Raw genomic sequence first — 15,329 nt, forward strand, 5'->3', positions numbered from 1 at the left:
GTATCTAGTCGAAGACATTACCCTTCAAAATTGAAAAAATTTCCCTCGTTCCCCGTAAATGGGGGAAACCTCCAAAAAAATTACAAATTTAAAAATCGCTAATTTTCGAAATTTTTTCAATTTTTTTTACTTAAAAGTGCTATAACTTTTTTAAAAATAAACATATTAATATAATTTTTTTTTATATAGATGCTTGATGTCTTTACCTATTATTTGGTACATTTTTTTTGTAAATTTGACCTTTTTTCTGTCCACAGGGGGGGAATTAAAATGACAACTTTTTCACAAAGAATTAACTTTTTCAACTTAACTGTTGACAATGTTCCGGAAGGTCTGACACTTTTATATATATCTTAAATTAAAGCTAATGTCATGTACTTTAATTTGAAAAAAAAAAATTTGACCTCTGGACTTGTCTTCATGGTGAAAACGGCTACCGAATGCTATTTTTGTGTGAAAATTTTCGATTTTATAATTTACATTTTTTACTTTAAAGTGCTATAACTTTTTAAAAAATGTATGGATCATTACATTTTTTATGAGAAGTAGTATTTATATAGATCTTTCATTCGACATACTTTTTTTTTTAATCGGAACATTTCCCTTAATACAGGGGGGCTTCAAAACATAAAAATGCATATAGAAAGTAGAACTTTTNAAAATCGGACCATTTCCCTTTATACAGGGGGGGTGCAAACCTTTTAAAATGCGTATAGAAAGTAGAACTTTTTCAACTTAACTTTTGAAAATGTTCCGGAAGGTCTGACACTTTTATATATATCTTAAATTAAAACTTATTTAATGTACTTTAATTTGAAAAAAAAAAATTTGACCTCTGGACTTGTCTTCGTGGTGAAAGTTGACATCAAAGTTAATAAAAAATTACGATTTTTGTAAAATAATTTTTTTTTATATTTTTAACTTAATAATGCTCTAACTTTTTCAAAAATGAACATATCAATATAATTTTTTTTTATATAGATGCTTGATGTCTTTACTTATCATTTTATATATTTTTGTGAAAAATTCGACCTTTTTTCTGCCCACAGGGGGGGATTTAAAATGACAACTTTTTCACAAAAAATTAACTTTTTCAACTTAACTGTTGACAATGTTCCGGAAGGTCCGACACTTTTATATATATCTTAAATTAAAGCTAATGTAATGTACTTTAATTTGAAAAAAAAAAATTTGACCTCTGGACTTGTCTTCATGGTGAAAACGGCTACCGAATGCTATTTTTGTGTGAAAATTTTCGACTTTATAATTTACATTTTTTACTTTAAAGTGCTATAACTTTTTNTATTTAACTTTATAATGCTATAACTTATTGAAAAGTTTATGGATCCACACAATTTTTTTATGAGAAATAATATTTTTTAATAAACCTTTTTTCATTCGACATACTTTATCTTAATCGAGATATTAATAAGGAACCAGCAGATCAAGTAGCTTTTGGAATAATCTACCAATTTTTTTAAAATTAAACACTATCTAAAGATTTGCATCGAAGCGTTTATTTTTGATAGTGATTTTAATCACTGTCAGATATCATTATACTTGATCCAACTATGCCACGTCACCACTGTGCTGCGACCCCCCTGTGCTGGGTTGTTTTATTTTATTTATAATTTTATAATAATGATTTTTTTAATAAACCGCATTATAATGAGAGATGATAGATATAAAAACACCAATACATGTATGAAATATTAACGCAAATTAGTAGAACAATAGATTGCGCATAGATCTCTCTAAATTAATTAACTAGCCAATGAGAAGCATTGTGCAAATTAAAATAATTCTCCCCTTCATAAAACAGGCCTATAAAAAAGCAATTTCTAGCTCATTCGCCACCTTATTTTTTTCTAAAAATCTGGTCATGAAGCGTTTCTGTACCAGACTGTTTCGCGATGTGCTCTCTCTGACTTAGAATCTTTTTCACACTTGGTGTTTTTTTTTTATCTAACTCTCTTATAAGTAATGTAATAAAAACAATAATAACTCAAACTTTTTATTTTATTTATTTATTTTCAATTTTATATTATTATGAATTATTAAGACAATTAAATTTTTTATTTTGTATTTTGTGAGTTGTTCCAATTAAGAATTTTTTTTAATTCTTCAATTGGAGTGTCTATTTAATAAGTGCATTTCGAAAATCTACCTTAGCACATCTAGCGGTTGAAACTGTTGTAATACAATAGTTTGTGTCGTGTCACTAAGGAGATCGTAGAATGTACTATAAATTTAAGTAGATACGTGTTTTGATTGATTGCACAAGATACTGATGGTTTGTTGAAATCATTACCCTAGTACATCTAGCGGTTGAAATTATTGGTAAAACAATAATTTGTGACGTGTCACTAGGGATTGATTCTCATATTCCATTACGTTCTTTTCGGCAAGCAGTTTTTGACTCTGTAAGGTCCGTGCATCGACGAGAGTAATCTCCGATGGTGTAGCCAGCCTGTCTCTAACTCTGTCGACTCTCATGTCAAATACACAATTTCATAAAATATCGATAGTTTATTGAAGTCATTACCCTAGCACATCTAGCGGTTAAAACTATTCGTAAAACAATAGTTTATAACGTGTCACTAGGGATTGGTTCTCATAAGCTATCTGGTTATATAAATATTTATTTTAAAATATAAAGTAACACATATACTCAGACACCAAGTATAGAAAGGAACTACAGTGAAGTAATATTTCAAGTTTAATAATTTGCATAATTTTACAAAAATTAATAAGTAGATAAAAGTCAGTGTTCTCTTTATATATATATATATTTTACGCAATAAACAATCAAGCTAGCTGGACACAAGGTAAGAAATTACATTTCTAAGCATGTCATAAAAATTAAGGATAGACGTAAGATAAATCAAGAATAACTTTTATCGAGGGAATAATAGAATTGTTAAAGGTGGATAATTTGAAAAGTTATTAATAACTACTTTCTCACCATTCGGGTCACAATAGTACGCGTTCAACGTAGATATTTTAACTTATATTATACAACTACATAAAGAAAATAATTCAGCCATTAAGGCTTGGCGCCCAACAATTGGACAGTAGCATTTTACATGAACACACGCTGTTTCCCATTCATATAGCATGACCAATAAATATTAAGAGTCGTTAAATCCTCCTCCGTAATCATTGCACATTTCATTGTAGAATTAATATGACTCAGGTGTGAATCATCCGAATATAATTTTCCTTCAATTTACTTTTTACGACAAACCACGCGTAGTGGTAGTATCTTAATAAAGAGTTCATGGATATATATATTGTATGCTATATTTTCACCTTGTAGCTAAACGTACTTCAATAATCTGTTAACCATAACATCTATATATAACATCTACATTCCATTATTATTCCTCTTTCTTAATTATAAAAAATATAAATATCACACATATGGCCACTTATTTTATTTCCTTCATCATCCTTCATTATAATAATCTCTCTTCATTCGTTATGTTATTTTGATTTTATTATAATATTTAATAAAAACTACTTAACATTGAAGTTTAAAAAGATTTTAGGTTTTAAAATATTTTGTAGCTTGTTGTACCTTTTTGATAAGTATGTTTCATAAATATGTTCTTTATAATATTAGGCGATTTTGAACTGCACAAATAGTTACAAATACCTGTGTATATTATATATTAAATATATCAAATTAAAAAAATATTTATTGCAATCACTATTAGATTCAGAAATATTAATAATATAAAATTGATGTGTTATCTTAAGAATGATCGAAATCGAAAGGAAATCTTTATTATTAGAAGATATGAAAAAACTTATGTCTTGCTAAAATTTCATACCCAGTCATCGTGCTTCAGTAGATATTTATGAAATAAAACTATATGGAACGAGAGAGCAAATTGATAACCACTTAAAACAATATTTTTTCCAACACTGATATTTAAATTTGATGTAAATTACGTGTTATTGTCAAATTAATAGCGATATATCATATTAATATGCTATATAATAAGTATGCTTACATAAAATATTATTATGTATTATTATCAATGATATTTATATTCAACTAAAAGCTATACTATAATTTATTTGCTTGAATATTTATAGAAAAATAATTTAAATAAATTTTATAAAATTCTGTGTATCTTTTTTAGTAAGATCTTCTGTTTCAAACTCCGATTCTTCATTCATTGTTGTATCACCTATTAAATCTAAAATAAAATAATTATTTCAATGTTTATATTTTTCAAGCTTAATTTATAAATACATTTTTTTCAATTCTTTAATATAAATTATATACAACTATATATCTATATTTTTTCCAACCATTAGAATTATTAACACTAGTAATAATTATGAAGTATTCTGTTATTATGGTATATCAAGTCATGTTATTGATTTTTTTTTTGTTATTATATTAAAAAATAACTTACAAAAAAGTCGTAAGAGTGACGGTGTTCTAAGCATATGCGGCTCAGAGTTTTACATTTGAGTGTGCCCGAAAAATATTTATTTTTGTAATATACATTGGATCATAGGAGGTTTTATGGTTTTTTGGTAATTTTATGAGGTTTTATGTGGGGCGGGCAAGTATGACTTGTAATAGTGTATATATATAAATGCATTATAAATACACTCCCAACTACACTATATACCACTCCATGTTTTAAATCTTGTAACTCAATAAGTATGTATTCCAAATTTGTTATTAACACATCAAAAATTATTTTAAGAAAATAGATATGTTATGGCTATTTTAAAAATTTAAATCACAAAAAATAAAAAAAAAATTTTTATTTTCCAATAATCATTTTTTAGCTTCGATGCGAAGCTGAGAAGGTATTGGTTTTACTAAGATGTGTTTTTTTTTTTTTTTTTTTCTGTTACCACTTTTTCTCAGCTCTCACCGAACCGATTTCTTTCAATGATACGTCAAAAGATCACAAATCGTATCTAGTCGAAGACATTACCCTTAAAAATTGAAAAAAATTCCCTCGTTCCCCGTAAAAGGGGGAAACCTCCAAAAAAATTACAAATTTAAAAATCGCTAATTTTCGAAATTTTTTCAATTTTTTTTACTTAAAAGTGCCATAACTTTTTCAAAAATGAACATATGAATATATTTTTTTTCTTTTATAGATGCTTAATGTCTTTACCTATCATTTGGTATATTTTTTTTATAAATTTGACTTTTTACCTGCCCACAGGGGGGATTTAAAATGACAACTTTTTCACAAAAAATGTACTTTTTCAACATAACTTTTGAAAGTGTTCCGGAAGGTCTGACACTTTTATATATATATTAAATTAAAGCTAATGTAATGTACATTAGGGTGGTCCTTATTTTTAGAATTTCGAAATTTCTTTCGAGACACCCCTCCATTTTTTTCTTTAGTATAAAAAAATAATATTCTGAAAATTTAAAATCATTTGGAAAAATTTAAATCGATGCGCACAGCATTTTAAAGGTTTTGACATCGAAGCTACATGATCTGCTAGTTCATTATTAATATCCTAATTAAGATAAAGTATGTCGAATGAAAAAGGGATTATTAAAAAATATTATTTCTCATAAAAAAATAATGTTGATCCATACACTTTTCAATATGTCATAGCATTATAAAGTTAAAAATGTAAAAAATAAAATCGAGAATTTTCACACAATAATAGCATTTGGTAGACATTTTCACCGTGAAAATAAAATAAAGTCCGAAATTTTTTTTTCGCATAATAAAGTAAATTACATGAGCTTTAATTTAAGATATATATAAAAGTGTCAGACTTTCCGGAACACTTTCAAAATTTAAGTTGAAAAAGTAAATTTTTTGTGAAAAAGTGGTCATTTTAAATCCCCCTCTGTGGCCAGGTAAAGGGTCAGATATAAAAAAAAAATATACAGGGTGATTTTTTTATCATAACCCACTCAATTACTTGCAGAATAATAATAATTTAAACATTTTTTTTTTTTATTATTTTTAGTTACACATTATTCATGAATTTTTAACTATGTAATACTTTTTAAGTTCATCCCTTATGCCTTGGAGGGGGGTCAACTTTGTTTTTTTTAATGGGAACACATATTTTGAATTTAATAAAATGTTTGAGTTTTTAATTTAATAGTAAATGGCATTTGAATTTTAAATGAAACTTAATTTGTTTATTAGATATAAACATTTAAAGTTTCAAATTTTTGAGTTAATATACATGTATAATACACAAGGGTTACAAATACAGGTAGCTAATTTGTTTTTTATGACATCGATATTAGCAGGTACACAGCATTATTATGATCAATGATAGTAAGGTACATTGTTGTGAGTTTATAAATACACTAACTGACAATACAAAAAGTATATCTACTGATAGTCATAATTGATAATAAACAATCCGTGACTCTGATAGCAAATCTTCAAACATTTTATTAAATTAAAAATATGTATTACCATTTCAAAAAACAAAGTTGACCCCCCTCCAAGGCATAAGGGATGAACTTAAAAAGTATTACATAGTTAAAAATTCAAGAATAATGTGTAACTAAAAATAATAAAAAAAAAAAATGTTTAAATTATTATTATTCTGTAATATATTATTATATATTACGTCACCACTGTGCCGCGACCCCCCTGTGCTGGGTTTTTTTTTTTGCTAAAAATCAAAGTAATGATGAAAATAAAGGACATTAGGTCCTTATTTATTAGAATTAGCCTAAAAAAAATATTGATAGCGCTGGTTCAAGTGTGGCCCATAACTCCCTTAAATACACAAAAATTATTAATATTCTAATTATAATAATTGTGTTTATATTATAGAATAATAACAAAATATATGTGGGACTATGTAAAAAATTTAATTTTGATAAAAATATTGGTAACTGCGATTTAACGTTGGACAGCATAGTTGTCATAAAAGAATCACAATTAAACGATAAACTCATAGACTCATACATCATATATGAGAAAAAAAAGATTATTAATAATGTACTGTTTTGATAATGAAAGTATAAACTTATATAATTATAACGGTCTTGAAATTTATAACTTAATTTAATGAGATAGTGTTAATGAAATGCACGCAAAACTTAACTATACTTTTTAAAATGTGCCATAAACGCTCTACGTTAACTTAAAATAACCGGGTCCTGATTTAGTGAATGTTAAAATAATAAATATATATATAAACAATAATATATGTTATTAATAAATTAAATAGTAAATAAAATCGACAAAAAATTTCCTTTAAACACAAATTAAAAGTCACAAAATACATATGCGCAGAAATGAATAAAATGCATTATTAAAATCATGCGCGTAGACAAAAAATGTTGAAAATCCGAGCACGCTAAGTAATTTTTCCAGAAAAGAGTTTTTTTCCATGTTGTTTTATATAATAATATATAATAGGACACGTACATGTGTTATTGACACACAGAAAAATCGTTATTCTTTGTTAAAATTTCATGAATTTTATAAGTTTTGGTGGGATCTCGGATTTTTGGATTTTTGGCGCGTGTAGATATTTTAGTTTAAATAATTTTAAAGTGAAACTGAAAATGGTTATGGTACTGAATTATACAGTTGGGTTTGAATATAAAAATTTTAGATAATCCACAAATAATTTACCTTTTTGTAGAAAATCATAAAAAACTGGTGTTGTAGCTGGACTATTTTTGGATTCATTGTTCGTTTCTAAATAAAAGTAATTAGAAAAATATATTAGTGATTAAATAACTTCAGTTCTTTATTTACTGTTGCCTATTTAAGAAAAACATATTTTAACTAAATAATGTAAATTTATTGGTATTTGGTCGTCTTTTATTAGAAAAAGCATAGTCACTCTTATATTTGTTTTTTTATTAACAATGATCGATTTTACTAATGATAACTGTCATTTTTGTATATAGTTTTACTATTGATATATTGATACTTGAATTAAGTGAGTTACTTATATTAAAGGCAATAATATTTTTCGCATTTTTGGCTCTTGTAAACTAGCAAAAAGTGTCTTGTTTATAAAAAAATCTTCTAATTACATAACATGGTATATAACATGTCAATAATATATCAATCTCTTAAATCGAGATTTTACATTATTTATTTAGGGAAAGTATGTATAAATTTATTTAATAAATATAAGTTTTGAATGTTTTTCCATCTCACACATTTGTTTAAATCTTTAGTATATTATTAAGTATATTCAAATAAATAAGTAATTATTTCCCTCAAACGAGACTAAATCAAAAATGTACATGTGAATAAATATTGAAAACAAATTTATTCATAGAAAATTTTTAATAAATCTACTTTAATTCCACTGATTATTGATAAATTCATTTATAGGAGTAATTTTATGATTAAAAATTATTTTAATATATCACTTATGACATATTCATATTAAGGCAAGATTAAGGAAAGAGACTTAAATTTAATTAATTTTAATATTATTGTATGTGATTAATTAGTAATACAATTCTATTTATACAAATCCAGTATAAATAGTTGATTAGTTAAATAGTTAAAAAGTAAATTATATCATAAGTTTATTCTAAAAATCTAATACCTCTTTTTATACCAAAATAAATTATTTTATTAATTATATCATATTCGAACATAAAAATATACCATCATAAAGATGTACTAATGAATGTGGAATGATTATTTCTCCATTATGTATATTAAATTCGAATCCAAGTTGAATAAAATTTTCTAAAATCAACATATCGATTCCATTTAATATAATTTCACTGCCGCAATAGTAAAATGCTACATTTTCTGCGTTCATGATTATATTTTCATGTAGCGCGTGCAATTTTTTCGTTATCACAAACATTTTACCACATTCCAATGTGCAATAATGATTAATGTTAAGCTCTAAATTAGTTATAATATTACTTATTTTAAATAATATACTCTGTAGTATAGTTTTATTATATATCAAATCCTCACGCGATGGACACGAATTATTTACTTGCTTTTGTAAATTTTGGAACTCTTCAAATACTAACTTTAAAATATAAGTTCCCCTTTTAGTATGTTGCCATCGAATAATATGTAGATTATCTATAGCATACAAGGCTCCATGCATTTTTTTTGTAAATAAAGTTGTATTGAATATTATTTCTAATAGTTTTACAGTGCAATTATAGTCTGGAGTTTTTTCAGATTCATTGCTCATTATTTTGTCGCAGAATATCTGATGATAGTTAACAGCAGTTAGGATGTCCATTAAAATACTTGCATATGTGCAACCAAGGAAAACAGTTGCCATTCGTATTTTTAAATTGCAATCATTTGGTGTTATTGGCAGTTGAATAATACTCGGAAGATCATATTTTTTCAATAAAAAAATTACATTTTTGACACGATTTAAATTCTTCCAACCAATACATTTGAAAAGATTATTCACAATACGAGTATTTTCTATTTTATTTCTTTCCGATTCAATACATAATATGACACAAAATAGTATAATGGCTTTTGAAACAAACTTTAAAAATATCATTTTTTAGAAATATTTGAATGATGCTAATAAAATAATGATAATTATTATGGTAACTTTTATATAAACTGTTCAGTTCAATTCTGATTCCAAATATAAGCTTTACACATAAAAGAAATATTAAATAGTATTTGAATAAATGTTTTTACAATTTTAGAAATTACTATTTATAACTGTTTTGATTTTTATGTTTTCATATTATTGTTTGTTAGTAAAAAAAAATGTTATTAAAGTTAGTCAAGTTTATGTTATAATATAAGTTTAAAAAAATTTTTTTTTTACTTAATCCCTTGTTTTTTTCCAGTTGAGAATTAAGAAAAAATGTGACTACCAAAACATTGTCAATTGAAAATAGTGCAGACACAGGATTTAAAATGTCAATTCAGTAAAACTTTTGAATACTTTTTAGTATAGCCTATAATTACAATATATCGAATAATCATGTAGTTGAACTGTAATATTCTATTATCACCTATTATCATATCATATTATGTTATATTTTGTACGTGTATGTCACATATTATGAATTTACAAGAGCACCAAAAAAAATTTCCCATCTTTAAAACACAAAATAATCAGTTAACTAGTTAATTAAAACTGATTATTGAACAGAATTAAAGAAACGCCTATATACAGATACTTAATTAAGATCTACAGCTTCCAAGATCACACTATGGATCGTTACACTACACTCGTCTGACTAAAAACCTATTTTTGGTTCGATGCGAAGCTGAGAAGGAATTAATTTTACCATGATCTGTTTATTTTTTATTAATTTTTGTTTTGAATGTGTCTGTCACTACTTTTTCTCAGTTTTCACTGACCGATTTTTTTCAACGATAGGTCAAAAGATCACAAATCTCTAGGGTAATATAGGAGACTTTGGGCCCCATGTTTCACTTACTCACCATCCATACAGATGATGTTGAAGAGGTGCTATCTGAAGAGGGGAGTAATTCCTAAGCAATGGGAGGGGGAACGACGAAACCTAACGTTAACTTCATCATGAAAACAAACTGAAGTCTGAAATTTTTTTTTTTTAATGTTTTTTTCTTTTTTTAAGTATATTACATAATATACTTACAGTACAGTACCGACATTCGTGCGAGTAGGATGTATTTTGTGCATGTGGTAAAGTGTTATCTCATATAATATAATAATACATGTAGTGTATAGTTGCTATTTGATTGTATGCCCGTGTTGTTATATCTTTGTGTCCAAAGTTTAAATATCATACTGGGAAATTATAATTAAGTTATTTCAAATAGCTAAATTAGTATTACCCAAGTCTACAACATATAATAAATTTAACTGAAATTAATAATCTGAAAATATATCAAGAAATACTAAAATTGATACTCCTTTAAAAAATAATTCATCTTCTTCTTCATACACACGTTCAATTAGTGAGTTTACTCTCAATGATGTAATGAAAAAACTTAAACAAATAGAAACATCCCATGATGAAAAATTCATATCTATAAATGATAAACTCTCGAGGTACGAAACAAAATTCTCTGTCTTAAACAAAACACTTTAGGGTCTGTTAAATTCTATAAACAACCTTAAAAAAGAAAATGATATTCTTAAATCTGAAATAAATAGTCTTCGTGATAAAATATCAAATATTGAGTCTAATAATTTTGCCAAAAATCCGTCATCTGAAGAGATGATCTTAGAAGCGCAAAATAGAATCTTAAAAAGTAAAAATGTTATTATTTTCAACAAAGTAGAGTCGCCAAACGAAACAAATAATAGTCCATTAGAAATCGCAAATGAGCTGATAAATGACTTAAATTTAAATATAAAAATTATTCATGCTAAACGTATAGGTGGAACACATACAGTTACACGTCCATTACTCATACAACTTGAAAATGAATCAAACGTATTAGATTTACTAAAATCTAAATCTAAAGTGCGTTCAATTCAAAAATGGAAACATGTCTGGATAAATTCTGACTTAACGAAAACTCGACAGAATAACATCAAATTGCGTATATTTGATCTTAAACCAGATTTAAATACCGGATATATGTAACTAGTCTTCCAAATAGTTGGATAATTACCTAATGATAAAGATAATGAAAATAGAAAATAAATTTGGCATGTTAGGAAGTAGCAACAATTCCTAAAAAAAATCTCCAGGACTTGGTCAGGACCAGTCATTAAAATTTGATTTACGAGGGAAAACTTTAGGAACAACTTTATCAATGACTTGGAAAATTAACTCATAGAATCTATCTACTGTCATATTGATGTCACTACATTAATATAAATATGACCAATTTAAGTTATTTAACATAATTTATCCAGACATGTTTCCATTTTTGAATTGAACGCACTTTAGATTTAGATTTTAGTAAATCTAATACGTTTGATTCATTTTCAAGTTGTATGAGTAATGGACGTGTAACTGTATGTGTTCCACCTATACGTTTAGCATGAATAATTTTTATATTTAAATTTAAGTCATTTATCAGCTCATTTGCGATTTCTAATGGACTATTATTTGTTTCGTTTGGCGACTCTACTTTGTTGAAAATAATAACATTTTTACTTTTTAAGATTCTATTTTGCGCTTCTAAGATCTCCATCGGTTTACCACCTCTCTTGTGTTCAATAGCAATTTACCATTCTTGTCTTTAATATTATTATTGCGTGTTTTATTTGTTTTGAGGGCATTTTTAATGGTAACATAGGCTTGATCTAGCCTATTTGTTCGAAATAAAGATTATTATTATTATTTATTAANATGAAAGTTTTAACACATTCGAAATAAAGATTATAAATTTAAATTTAAGTTATTTTTCGTGTAAGTTAATTACCTTAACCAAATAGTATTGTGATAAATATTAAAATTAAAATTTATTTTATTTTGCATTATTATTATTTCGAATTATTCTGGTGTTTCAATATCATTAAATATTAATTACTAAATTTATTTACAATTTAATTCAGTAAAATTTTACATTAAAAAATATTAAAACTATATTTATAACTATATATACAGAGGTATCTAAATATTAAATATATAACTTTGTATGTATATAGAATGATCCAAATGTAATTACCCATAGTATAATTATAGAAAGTGCTCCAAATGTTAAAATCTTATAAATTTGAACATACAAAGTACTACATAACTAAATAATAATTTTATTTTTGAGAATACAGAGTGATCCAAATGCAAGAACAAAACAAATTACAATATACAGAGAGATCCAGAAGTAAGAATAAAATAAATTACAATACAGGTGGTTGGGTTGTCGAGTCAATTATGGCCGAATACTTACACGTGATAAAAAAATTTCAGCAAGACAACAGCGTAAAACGTGAGTACTATTTTTTATTAATTTATGCAATAATATTGAGAAATAAGTTATGCGTTTAAGCCAATCAAAAACATCAATTTAAAATTGAACATACTGTAATGCGGGCCCGCGTGGAGAAGATGGATTCATTAGTAAAAAAGTAGAATTTAATAGAATTTATTTATTAATGATCAATTTAATAGTGATTGATTAAAATAGAATAAAATAACATTTAATATATAATAAATAACACACGAAATAGAATACAGACTTAGAATAAGATTTAGAATTAAACTTAGAATTAACTGGCTTAGACTTAGAATAGTATGTGTAACGTCACTTTCACATACCGAACAACGACTAACTGTAGGGGTACTACAGTGGGAGTCCTTTGCCCATAGTTGCCCTAAATCCCTTGGTCAGCACATTCCTGTGTCCGAAGATAGTCGGACGACCATGTATTCTATACTCTATTCAATTATAAAATAATATTCACGAGTTCTTAACAATACAATTTAAAATTAATACAATTAAATTAACCAATAAAACTCATATATTTAGTAAATATATTAGTAATCGTAACATGATCGAGTTATTTGAGCTATAGAAATAAAACGATTGGTTCAATGACAGTTTTACTGATTACATTTATTATCTAAAATTTAATTTTAAACAATTATTTTTTTTGAAACATTAATGATTAATGATGGAAATTTAAGACGATGATACATGAAATACAGTATGCATTAACATTATTATGACGTAAATCATGTGACATCAGGGCGATTACACGACCTATGACTTATACTTCATCTACGTTCACTACAACGACGACGACGCATCACAATAATTGCGCGACTATCGGTTACGGGTGTAGGCGGCGGAGAGTCTTTAACATTTTTGTATGTGATGTAATCAACCTAAAAGGCAACTATATGACGTAAAATGTGTGATGCTGCTGGTTGAAAGCCAAGCTTTGTTGCATATGTCACATCAACAACGACGTACCGTGATCTACAGCTGACCACATACCCTCTACCAACTCATATAAATATCACAGAATAATATTTTACATACTTGATTTACGACATTACCAATAGCGATTGACAATAATTAATCTTATAATTATTATTAACACTCCTAATTTAACTTTTAGATGACGTTTAACACTAATTATCATAGCGGCATCTTTTAATCCCCAAAACCCCTTATTTTTATACTACTAATAATAACTGTTAAAAGTAAACTTAGATGGTTTAGTTATGTTATTTGGGGAGAAGAATCGGAAGCTATAAAAACAGTTATGGGAATGAATGTAAAAGGAATAACAGTTAAAGAAAGACCAAAAAAAAGATAGAGGGATATTATTTTTTGAGGATAGCTGATGTGGGAGATTGTTAAGTGGACGTTATAATTAGTATAGTCGACAAGAGGTAATTAGGGTTAAGGTGAGGGAATGAAAAAGCAAAAGAAGATGATTTAATTAATTTCAACAAAATTGTGGGTTAAAGGAAATAGTAATGCCACTGAACTTTACAGTTGATTTTGACGACAAATATTTTAGATAATTAATACGCAATTTACCTTTTTGAAAAAAATCATGAACTACTGGATGATGAATACTGGATACCGTAGCTGGAGTGGATTTTGATTCATTGTTTGCTTCTAAATATATGTAAATAGAAAAAGATTTCAGTATTTAAATGTTTTCATTGGTTTTTATTTACTGTTATATAATTAAGAAAAACATATATTTTAATTAAAAAATGTAATCTCATTTGTATTTGAAGTTTTTTTAATAATAATGTTCGTTGTCATTTTGTTGTTATAAACACAGTTCAATTTTACTACTGTCATTTGCATGTATAGTATTACCATTTATGTATTGCTACTTGAATTTAGTGAGTTTTAGTTTATATTAAAGCTTCTAATTAACTAAATTAACAGTATACATCCTCATCTCTAATATACTTATATTTGTTCTATTTATCACTACAGTCTTATAGAGCTTATCATTCAGCCTCATTGAAATTCTTTTATCGCATAATACACCAGTCGCTTCTCTCCATTTCACCTTTCCATAATTAATCCTTTGTTTACATACTCGTCAATACTACCGCTCTTTTGCACAATTGACCCAAAATACTTAAAACTTCCCACCTCTCCAATCACGTCCTTGCCTATTGTCACTGATCTCCTCATTTCACCTAACTCTTGTTCTGCTTTGTCAAACTCGTACTCTATATAATCTGTCTTACTCCTACTTATTATTAATTCGTTTTCTTTTAGAGTTGATATCCACACCTCTAGGCTTTGATTAATTTCCTCCCTATTTTCTTCTATTAATACTATAACTTATTGTACTTCTCTAATGATTTCATCTTTCACAATAGAAAATAAGTAAGAAACTTGGTGCACTTCTTCACTTACCCTCAAATCTCCTGTCACTCCGACCACACTTTTATGCTAGTAAAAGTGCTATCATACATACCCTCTATTATATTAATGTAACTTTTTAGGACT

At 26.5% G+C, this 15,329-nt stretch overlaps 1 protein-coding gene across 46 annotated transcripts in view; it reads right to left on the minus strand.

The window, feature by feature from the left end:
• Positions 1–15,329, minus strand: part of LOC126899396 (uncharacterized) — a 240,256-nt gene that overhangs the window by 62,612 nt on the left and 162,315 nt on the right. For 2 of the 46 annotated variants that reach the window (XM_050674299.1, XM_050674300.1), the window contains exon 6: positions 7,617–7,682. The exons of 42 other annotated variants lie outside the window; for them this stretch is intronic. In XM_050674299.1, coding sequence (XP_050530256.1) covers positions 7,617–7,682 — 66 coding nt within the window. Of the gene's footprint in view, positions 1–3,730; positions 4,209–7,616; positions 7,683–15,329 lie in introns of those variants that run through there. 2 more of the 46 variants (XM_050674297.1, XM_050674308.1) reach the window with 2 other exon arrangements.

This window comes from Daktulosphaira vitifoliae, unplaced genomic scaffold (genome assembly GCF_025091365.1).
Source record: "Daktulosphaira vitifoliae isolate Bord-2020 unplaced genomic scaffold, ASM2509136v1 Scaffold_2, whole genome shotgun sequence".
NCBI classification, from domain to species: Eukaryota; Metazoa; Arthropoda; class Insecta; order Hemiptera; family Phylloxeridae; genus Daktulosphaira; species Daktulosphaira vitifoliae.